The sequence below is a fragment of the Rhodamnia argentea genome, chromosome 4 (genome assembly GCF_020921035.1).
Source record: "Rhodamnia argentea isolate NSW1041297 chromosome 4, ASM2092103v1, whole genome shotgun sequence".
NCBI classification, from domain to species: domain Eukaryota; kingdom Viridiplantae; phylum Streptophyta; class Magnoliopsida; order Myrtales; family Myrtaceae; genus Rhodamnia; species Rhodamnia argentea.
The window spans coordinates 1,827,441-1,838,328 of NC_063153.1; the positions used below are offsets into that span (position 1 = coordinate 1,827,441).

Here is a 10,888-nt window from a genome sequence, read left to right on the forward strand (position 1 = left end):
GCAGCGAAGAAACCAAAAATCTATTCCAACAATTGCTTGCGAGATCATTTATCATAGCAGTTTATTTTCCTCTAATACCAGCCAAAAGGTGCTACAATCATTCCATCAAAAAATGGCGTAGAACGAGAAAAGCGTGATGGCTAATGCTGTCGAACACAGAGTGTCTCCTAAGCTTAAACGTTTCCTTTTACACGGGGTAGTAAGCCATCCATCTATCCACCAGGTGAAAACACTCCTTGACCTTGTATTCTGCTGCGAAATGTCCTGCTCCCTGCATGATGCACCCGAGAATCCAAGTAAGTTCATGATTGAATGCTTTGTGTGTTCAGTTAGGATTATATGATACAAGAAGAAGATTTGAGTGAGGGGGTCTGTTCTTGCCTTGACCGTGACGAACGTCAAGCTGTAGTCGTCATTGATGTACTTCTTGGCATATCTGCAAAGGAAACAGTCGAAAAGTGAGAAAGAAAGTACCCAAAAAATTAGTTACTTTGAGAGTGCTCGATTTCTTGAGAAAATCATCCAAAAAGTCTTAAACCTATTATACGACGGTTAATTAAGTCCTAAATCTTTCAATTGCGATAATTTGGTTCCAAATCTTTTGACAATTTGTCTGCATAGTCCTTTACCATAATTATCCAAGCAATAAATTTATGATTAAATTGGTAAAATTTCAAAAGGTTTAGGATCGAATTTTGACATAATTGAAAGGTTTAAGACTAAATTGGCCGTCGTGTAATATGTTTAAGATTTTTTTGACAGTTATCCCGGTTGTCTTTGCTATCCTTATTTCTGGCAAATAGCTCACGCGTGTTGGAATGAGCTCGGTTATTTTCTCTCGTCTTTCCAATTGAGAAGAATATTAGAGAACAATGACTAAGACATACCCTGCAGTCTGGCCGTCCACAGACCACACCCTCCAGCTCTCATCTAGAGTTAGGTTCAGATAGTTTATCCAGGCTTGAGTACCGATGTGCGGAATTGACATATCGTGATCCCCACTGCACCAGAATGGCAAATTTCGAGACCCAGTGAAGTGAAGAAGTAATAGAGGGATTTGAGATCTGAAGGGCAAGGAAAAAATGCCATTCGGTACCTAAAGATGAGCACCCGTATGTTTGCGTTGGTGAGGTTTTTGTGATAATCGACGACGCTGCTGATGACCTTCGTGTAAGCCAACGTGCTGTTGCAGTAGGGCCAGTAGCTCTTCGTCCCCTGCTTGGCGACGCGCACGTACGATGGGTTCCAGTATTTTTAGGTAGGACACTAGATCACCGCATGATAAGTTTGAACGTGTTGGAGAGCGAAGGAGAGAGAGAGACATACCGGTCGGACATGAAGCGCTTCTTGGACGCTTTTATGGTTCGCCCAAATGTAGCAGAGCATGTGGTTGTAATTCTGATCATCAAAGAGCAGATCAAATGAAGAAACTAGCCCGGGAATGCTCACAGCAAAGAGAAATGCCGGTCCTGACTCATTGTAACAGGATGTACTTGTACCAATCCTAGACAGATCTGATGTATCTAGTGAGGTATCGCTATTTTATGTTCAAAATTAACCGATTTTCGGCCGTAGAAGCAAGGAATGAAAGAGCGAGAGAGAGACATACGCGACACCAGAGCGCGGGACCATTGAGCGGATGGTCCATGGATTTGGCCGTGGCGTTTTCTCGGAGATATCTTCGAAGGGAAGCGTCGTCTTGCGGGTCAGGCAGGGCGTTGCTGCAATCTGGCTCCAGAATGTGGACCGTCAAAATTTTGCTGGTCAGCTGCAAATCACAAGATTCACCAGAGTTTTGGGTAAATTGCATGATTTCCCCCATACCTAGGTAAGATTTACAATCCACGCCACCTCCCGTTTGTGTTTTGTAATGCAAATCCGATCGCTTTGCTGATCGGAAGCTTAGCCTGACCGGATTTGCATCTCAATGATACACCAAATTTAAGGTTTAAAACTAAATGTCCTTCATGTGGGGGATCAATTGGAAAACATTTCTTTTGGGCAAGAGAAATTGCGAATTTTTCGAATAAAAGGAGGTGTTTTCATGTATGCATGCATGGCGAGAGCATGAATGGTGCATAAATAGCCGATAAGCATGTGCGGCCTAGGCGCAAGACCGGGATTAAAATCCCGACACCAGAAACAAGAGGAGAAAAACGGGCACACATGGACATAACATGTCATTTGTTTCGCGATGTTTTTTGTTGAAGGTTTGAGCGATACCTCGTTGATGGCATTCAAATCCACGACGCATTGAAGATTATCATCACCAACGTTCACATAGTCGCCATTGCAGTTTGTTTTGGCCGCCTGGATCACGACATTGGAAACCCGGTTAGTATCAACTTTAGCACGAAAATGATCATACTAGACGCGAGTGTGTGATTAACTTCGTCGATGAGCAGCTGTGAAACAACATGTCTTTACCTCGTAAAGCTGGTCTGAAATGAGTGCCAACCGATTAGCGTATTCGACTCTCGAGTTATCATCTATGAACGAATCCGTCACCGGGTTGCTCATTAATAAACCCTATTGTTTCACCACCACAAAGATGGGAGTTAGCCTTAATGAAGAGTGAGATAAATCTAGTCTAAGTGCTTAATCAGTCAGTCAACTATTTGGGATTGAAATGAAGCTGGCAAAGATCAAACCTTCACGTTGATAGTTGGCTCGTCCCCGGCTTCAATTCCTACATGACATTGACGAAACAACATTACATAAGTTAGTAATAAACGCCCGCGGATTATCTTTGCCAAAAGAAGCTGATTTACTCCTAAATCTTCGTCGAGCTTGGCTATGGGCACTTGAGTTTCACGAAGCTTGCAATTATGGCTACTCGAGCTTCTGAGCTCAGGGCCGTGGCCACTCGAGCTTCTTTGAACTCAACCTTCGCTGTTGAGCATTCACGAGTTAGAGGTTATGCATTGTCGGTGTTTTAGATCTTGTGGATTTTGGTTCGCATTTGTGGGATTTAAGTTGAGAAAGAGAAGAAGATGAAGAAAAGGAATATGGATTTGCCCGGGCAGTGAACCATCAATCAAATAAGGTAAGCCATTCAGTTCATGCTTAGGATTACCCAACCGGATACGGATTGGAGTCATAACGACGAAAGATAGGCGAACGAAGATCATGAAAATTGTTGCATATGACTAGAATCGCACTTGGGAAAGGGAAGTGAATCCCTTGGAAGTTCATTCATCTGGCATTGGATGTGTCCGTACCGAAGATGAATTTCCTGGCAAAACGTCTTTAGCAAATTTCTATTAATGGGAACGCGACTGATTCACGAACATTAGTGACGCTTTCTAGAAAGTAAATGAAGGATTTTAATCGATGACTTACCGTCCACAATCGTTTGGACGATCATAGGAACAGCCATTCCGGAATAAGAGGAGCCGCCGACGTAGAGTTGATTCTCCAAGAATTGCGTATGATTTACCAACCACTGTGCCACAGCAAGCCAAGTACAAAAGAAAAAAATGTATTTTCCAAGTCAAGACAAACCTCCTCAAACGACAAATATCAACATATAAAACGTGAAAGTAGGCAAAATAAACCAAACCTTTCTCAAGAATTCATAGCTGTGCGCCACAAATGAGTAGTCGTCCACGTTGTAACCGTCCGCGGTGGTCGAGTAAGAAAACCCTGTCCCCACAGGCGCGTCCAAAAATATGATGTTCAAGCCCTAGAAGAAGGCAGGAACAACAGTGATTACAAGCACAACAACAACATCAGCAATTTAGGAATTCGATGGATGTCCCGATCGAGCGTTTACAGAATTGCATCTGAGCGATATCAGTAACTTGTAACCCGCTAATCAAATCCTTTTAACGAGAGATGAGAAGAGTATACAGTTTGCTTTGCGAATGTGGAAACCGATGATAGATTAGGAAGGTTCGATGGTTTCGAACCTGCGTCCATGAATATGGATTGGGATGGAGAGTGGGTAAGCTTCCATTGTAATCGCTGGTCTTAAAATTTAGCGGCCCTGCGAAATGCAAACAAGAAGATGATGAGAAAGTCGGATGTTGTTGGAGTTTGGTCACAAAAGGATTCTTCTCATTTCATTAACTAACTGATAACGAGTGCATAGTTAAGGCATCATAATCAAGCAAGGCCCAATGGATTGAAGGAGGGTAGAGAGCCCAATTGGGATGGTGAGCCTAATCATCATGGGCTTTCCCGGCCCAATCTGCTACCTGATTACCGGTTATGTTTACGAACATAATCACATAATACATAACTAGTATAATAATGAATCACAATGTTAGATAAAATACACATATTGAGTAAATCATGGATGTAAAGTTACTCATGATATAATAGTTGCCACAATATTAGTTGCTTACTATTACGTGCGATTATCTAAACTATCACAATTAGACAATATATTATTCATCATATAGTGCTTAACTTGATTACCAATTTTATTGATTAATAATGCTTAAATTTATTAATATAGACGTTATAACATTGTATTCATTTTAATTTAATCACATTATATTATTTACATTGCATCAACATAACAATGTTCATAATTTATTAATATGTATCAATGATCTATATAAGGCCAATAAAATAAAGACTAATATGAGATTTTACTTAATTATTATAACAATAGCGAGATCATTATGAATAAATAGATTCCTCTTATGATAAACAATCGATTTGAATAGAATTTATTGAGTATCAAATTGAAGTGAACAGTAAATGATAATTATCCTATTTCATATATATATATATATATATATTTTTTTTTTTACGGAATTTTGTGAAAGCCTAAGTTAAAGGGAGTGTTTGTCACCCCGCTTAAAGAAACAACAAGTGTAAAACTTCTCAGGTCTCATGTGATCCGGGACATATCAAGAAAGGCGTTAGGCGTATCGGCCCTTGCGGTGCTATAATTGACGCGTTAAGTATCTTGCTTAGGGAGTACGATTTGCCGAATGAGCCAATGCTTATCTCGTTTAATACAATTTGAATTCAGGAGACCATGAAAACAGTACCTTGTTATCTAAACCAAACAGTACAACAAGGTATTGCAGCTCTACTACGTCAATGTCTAGTTATCACATTGCAACCTTGTTCCTTTACTCTAACCAATGAGCTATTAAACCAATTTTGCAAAGTAAGCTTAGTGTCAAGCAATACTATTTTTATTGACACATCCTACATTTTTCACCGTTGACATGATTAATTAGTTACTTACCAAAATAAAACTACCCATACGAACAGCGATACATATAGGATGATTCATCTTACTAACGCATCTAATTTATATCCTCAATTGGAATTAAATTAAGCTTGACCTGTGTCAGAGGTGATCAATTGGTGGCCCTGTGCCGAACTCTTGGGTTGAGCTTAATTTGTTACCCAAGTCCATCCATAGTATAAAAGTTTATGTAAAAAATTTCCTAGGCCCAATCGGGGCCGTCCCTCTTTAAAGAAAACCAAAGGAGGGTAAATTTGTCAATGGTACCCGTGCCAAGTGCATACATCCAAATACATACAAAATGATTAAAGTTACTGATAAATTCCACCAACCCATCAAATTCATGGTTTAGATTCATGGACCGGGTCGGTGGTCTAGTGTCTTTTCATATCCATAGTCCACTATACATTTTGACTCATCGAAACGCGTTAATGTACCGAAACATTTTTAAATATGGCTGTCCGTTTCTTTCAAAGCAAATATCCACTTTTCCCACCTTTTTTTTTTCCTTTTTGGCCATCAACTAAGGATTGTAGACCTTTTTCCCTGTATTTTAAAGCTAATTAGTTGGGCTCACACGATTTCCAAGACACGTGACTCGCAGACAAGAGAGCCAAGTTTAGTGTAATATAATCTAGGATAATGTTTTCTCGACAGTCTCACAATACTATCGATTATTTCTAATAATAGATCCACACATCATCATCACGTGTTTTGTACAAATCACTCATTAATTTAAATATTAGGGTCAGAAATAATAACATTATTATCAAATTATCATGCTAGCGGCTTATTATAATCTACGTTCACATGGCAACACCCGATTCTCTTAAAATCTCTTGTTCCTTCTATGTTCGTCTGTGTAAGAATGTTCCTCATTAAAAAAAAAAAGAAGGTTTGAAATCTAGATATTCTGACAAAAACTTAAGCTCTTTATAGTACGTAACCTTACTTTAAAAAAAAAAAAAACTTACTAAATAACGTTGCAGTTTTCTAGGGGGTGTTTCAAATAGGTCGATTGTATAACTCATTAAGATTTTCTAGCACATCTATCATTTTCATAAGCTCATCCATTATGACATTTTCCTTTTTATTCAATATAGTATCTCGAAGACAAGTATTGAACTGCAAGAATAATTTAGTTCATTCACTAGTATGGTTCGACTGGAGAGAGGGAGAGAGGGAAAGTACCATTTTCGAAGAAGAAACCGACGAGACTAGAGCAGCCAGGGCCACCGTCGATCCAGAGAAGAAGAGGGTCTTGGGAAGGATTCCTCTCCGACTCCACAAAGTAGTAAAACAGCTGCACTTCCTCGTCCTCACCCACTCCCACGTATCTACACACAAAACCCACCACAGTGAGCACGTCATTCTGCCGCCATTGATGGAGAAAAGAGGAAAGGAGAGCGAGAACAAGAAATCTGTGATCTGCGAAACTGACCCGGTTTCGAGCGTGAACGGAAGGTCGCCGGAGTACCCGGGCAGGGTCTTGACGATGACGGAGCAGGAGGCAAGAGAAGCCGCGGCCGCGGCGGCTAGAAACAGGACGAGCGAGGGAAGAGGCGGCATGGCCAATCTGTGTGTGGGAGAGAGAGAGATGGAAACTGTGAACTGATGATGAAGTGAAAGTACCGTGAGGTAAATAAATGGCGAGAGGCACCCAACAACCTCAGCAGAACATCATCAAGCGCAACGTCCAAGGAAGGCTGGTGGGAGAGAGCGAAAGGCCTCGTACCCGTAGGTCAACGATTCGTAACCTGTTCGAAGTCTGCGACCGTATCGCCCTCATCTGCCCGAAAAACGAAAGGGAGGAAGGCAAGAGATACGAACGGTCTGTTCCCTTCCTGAGAACAAATTTCTTTTTTTTTTGGGGTCAAAGTGCTGAGAACATTAGGCGGGAGCAGGAAAAACGGATAAATAGAAGAATGACATTTTGGTGGAGGCAGGGAATCATATCCCGACATCAATCTTATATTCGAATTTTTTACCAGAAATCATCGGCTCTATCGAATCTTGGTGCTACCTCAAGGTTAGGTGTACTGATAAGTTTGATAGTGATGAACTGCGAATTTCTTCCTAACGTCTCGTCACGGATTTTATTGGACCGGTCCTGCTTCCAATGTAACCGTTGGATAGAGAGAGAAGAATGGCGTCCGAACCTGGTTACTTACAAAATTGGATGTGTCGAAATTTATGGACCTTAAAGAAAGGGTATGGCGAGCATAACAATTATTGGTCCACCGTGAGAGTAACGATTTATTGTGGGCTATAAATTTTTGAAGGATTGGACTTCACAATAATTTTTAGGTTTTTGTTATTTTATGGCCTTTGTTCTCACTATGAATTAAAAATAGTCACTCAATCATTTATCTTAAAGAAAAGTATGCAAAATGATCAAACTTACCTGAAATTGAGGACAATCAATTCATGGATTGTAAATGAAAATTTCGCTCGGTTGGGTGTTTTTCTAATGATAGGAGAAAAGAAGTTTTACTTTATCTTCGGTAAGTTACCATTGGTGAGGATGATCACAAATGCCAAAAGAAAGCTGTGATTAATTGGGTAGTCACAAACAACAAGAGAAATTTTTCTTAAGTACTAGATTACTTTGTATGTTAAAAACCCAATAAAAAGCACAAGTATCAAATTTTCTCATTGTATCGTGAACTTTTAACGAAATTCATAAACCTTTTTTCTTTGGTTTTGTAAAAAAAACTTTTAGTTTCGTAAATATCCATTTTGGCTATAAACTAGTAATATTCCCGACCATAAGTAAATAATACATGTGTCAAACAGATGGATTGGGTCGTGTTAAATGTGATCCGACCCATATTGACCTATTTGACCCTTTTTGACATATTTTCATACAATAAAAATTTAATGGCTTATATTGTTGTGGGCTAGAAATTCTTAAAGAGAGCAGACTTCACAATAATTTTCAGGTATTTGTTATTTTATGGCCGTTGGTCTCACGGTGAATTAAGGATAGTCACTCAATCATTTATCTTATAGAAAAGTTATTGATGCAAAGTGATCAAACTTACCTGAAATTTAGGACAATCAATTCATGGATTGTAAAGGAAAATTTCGCTCAGTTGGGTATTTCACTAATGATAGGAGAAAAGAAGTTTTACTTTATCTTTGGTAAGTTACTATTGGTAAGGACAACCACAAATGCCGGAAGAAAGATGCTATCAATTAGGAAGTCACAAAATCATTAGGGAATTGTCCCAGTGGCCACTCTTTTCATTTGGAAAAAGGGAGGTGGGGGGCATGAATCCCCACCTTCGGGGATGGTAGGGTGAGAAGCATGAGGAGGGAGCGGGGTCTCGTAATATGCACACGGCACATAGCACACATAGTGTAGCTTGTATAATAGAATATTCTAAATGAGAAAAAAGTTTAGGTAATCTCAAACAATAAGAGAAATTTTTCTTAATTACTAGATTACTTTGTATGTTAAAAACCCAATAAAAAGCATAAGTAGTAAATTCTCTCATTGTATTGTGAACTTTTAATGAAATTGATAAGCCTTTTTTCTTTGGTTTCGTAAAAAAAAAATTTAGTTTCATAAATTTCCATTTTGTCTACAAACTAGTAATATTCTTGATCATAAGTAAATAATAGAGGTGTAAAACGGGTGGATCGGGTCGGGTTAAATATAATCCGATCCATATTGACCCATTTAACCTATTTTGACCTAGTTTCATATAATACAAATTTAACGGCTCATATTCGACCTTACCCATATTACTTAAATGCTTATATATTTAACCAAATCATGAAATATTTATTTTTTATAATTTATTAAGAAAAATAATATTGCTAAAACACTTTCATGCAATATAATTTTTTATTTTTTCTAAATATTTCTAATAAAATAATTTTTAAATTTTTTTAAAGATTAATTTTTATTATTAAAAATTTATTATTTAGTGTTTAGAATTTTTTTATTTTCTATTGTCAAAGTTTGGATCGTGTCGAAAATAGTGTCGACACTTGATTTTTAATCGGTTTATTTTAAAATATTCATAGAGAATTCATAAAAAGTAAAAAAAAAAAATTGCAAAATCAATTTTCGAAACCTTGTCCAAGCCTAAGGAACCACTTTTTAACAAAAAATAATTTTTCATACTTTTTGCATTTTTAATATTTTTCAAAAATAGGAAAATGCTTGGAAAATAAATAAAAAATAGCATTTGAGGCTGTAAAAATACGCAAAAATAGTCAATATTTTAATTTTAATTTCCTTTTCATTTTGGCCTCTTAATATTTGAAAAATTCAATTTGGAATTATAGGATGCTTCATTGAGCATAATTCTGAATTAGCTTGAAAAATATCTTTTGAGTCGTTTAAACTTCCTTTTTTGCTTTTTACAAGTCGTGACAATTTTTCTCAAGTTCTTTACATCCATTTTTGGCCCAAAAGCTTCAAGAAATTGCCCAATTGCACGAAAAGGACCTCATTGCATAAAAATCTTACAATTTAGTCCCCGGGTTTCAATCAAAATGAAATCAATCAAAATCTTGGGACTGTCTTGCAAAACCAAGACCTCTAACCTATATTTTTCGACCTACTGAATCATCTAGTGGGATTGGTTTGGATTGGATTGGTCATTTAGGGCTTGAATTGCACAATTCTCATTATCGGGGTCGAAGTATGAATTTGGGGTTTTTGTATAATTCCTTGCATATTTTTAGGGAAAACCACATTTTCAAATAGAATTGATGCTCTTGAGTCCAAGTTTGTGATTTAATTTGAAAAATTATGAATTTTTAAAGGTCAATTTGAAGGTTTTAGGTCGACCAAGTCTTCCGGGTTGAATCGGATCCGACCTAGTGACCCGGACGACCTTCTTCCCCAAATTCCCCTCTCCCCGCGCAATTTGAATATTTGCAGGCCGAGATTCAACATCAAAATTGAGAGATCAATTGACCACAATTAGAGGAGTTTGGGGAGGGCTTTTGTTCGCCGCTCCACCCCGCGTCGATCGAGACCGGTATCAAGGTAAATGGTCGCCGGAGCGGGGCGGAGTGATTCGGTCAATGCCGCGGCGATCCACAAAAGTCAATTATAACAGAATGACCAAATCAGACGTCAAAATTTCCCTTGCCGTAGTTGCCTATTGACCCGATGGACCCGATCACCATCTCCGTCGCCATTTGGACCAAATGGCACGCACGATCACATGCCATTTGAAGTCGGCGACACCCCTTCCCATGTGCGATTTCAATTCGAATTGGGCATATAAAAACCTCACGCGTTTTTTTTTTTATCACAGAGGAGGTTCATTTTGTTTGCATATCATAACGGACTCTAGAGAGAGAGAGAGAGAGAGAGAGAGAGAGAGAAGCTCTCGGGGTCGCCATTGATGAAGCTTCAGGCTGAAGCTTTGCAACTTCAGCCTGAGCAATCCAAAGTGAATCAAGGCACGAAAATCACTTCAAGAAGCTTCTCCAAGCTTAAAGGAAGCAATCGGACCTACTCCGACCGATTGAAATTCCCTAAATTGGTAAGTCGAACTCACGACTTCCTCTTTGTGCATCAATGGCAGAGCTCATCTCCGACCACGATTTGTGAAATTAATTGAGGCATTTTACTCCCTAAGCTCTACTAAGCATGATCGCACTCTTGTTTTGCATTGATTTTACTTGAAACCTTCGAGTCAAACCTCC

At 38.6% G+C, this 10,888-nt stretch overlaps 1 protein-coding gene across 3 annotated transcripts; it reads right to left on the reverse strand.

Moving 5' to 3' along the window:
* On the reverse strand, nt 1-10,560 carry LOC115754632 (serine carboxypeptidase-like 2). Of its 3 annotated transcripts, none has more exons than XM_048278206.1 (15): nt 10,545-10,560; nt 6,654-6,810; nt 6,404-6,549; nt 3,912-3,988; nt 3,563-3,685; nt 3,343-3,445; nt 2,652-2,689; nt 2,428-2,529; nt 2,224-2,310; nt 1,610-1,768; nt 1,327-1,398; nt 1,097-1,215; nt 888-1,001; nt 382-436; nt 1-271 (listed from the first exon to the last, which is right to left on the reverse strand). In XM_048278206.1, the coding sequence occupies exons 2-15, from the start codon at nt 6,779-6,781 to the stop codon at nt 188-190; spliced, it is 1,407 nt and encodes a 468-aa protein (XP_048134163.1). In that variant the 5' UTR covers nt 6,782-6,810; nt 10,545-10,560; the 3' UTR covers nt 1-187. The 3 variants fall into 3 exon arrangements, with proteins under 3 accessions (XP_048134163.1, XP_048134164.1, XP_030549580.1); XM_048278207.1 differs by having other exon boundaries at nt 10,541-10,558; XM_030693720.1 differs by having other exon boundaries at nt 6,654-6,811; nt 10,536-10,552.
* Between the last annotated feature and the right edge of the window lie 328 nt (nt 10,561-10,888).

Excerpts from the sequence above, each read along its gene's own strand:
- LOC115754632 (XM_048278206.1), bottom strand. The coding sequence starts at position 6,781 with ATGCCGCCTCTTCCCTCGCTCGTCCTGTTTCTAGCCGCCGCGGCCGCG. Across the intron at positions 3,989-6,403 it reads CGGTTTCTTCTTCGAAAATG|GGCCGCTAAATTTTAAGACC; the intron begins GTACTTTCCCTC and ends TGCATTTCGCAG. Across the intron at positions 437-887 it reads GTGGACGGCCAGACTGCAGG|ATATGCCAAGAAGTACATCA; the intron begins GTATGTCTTAGT and ends TTTCCTTTGCAG.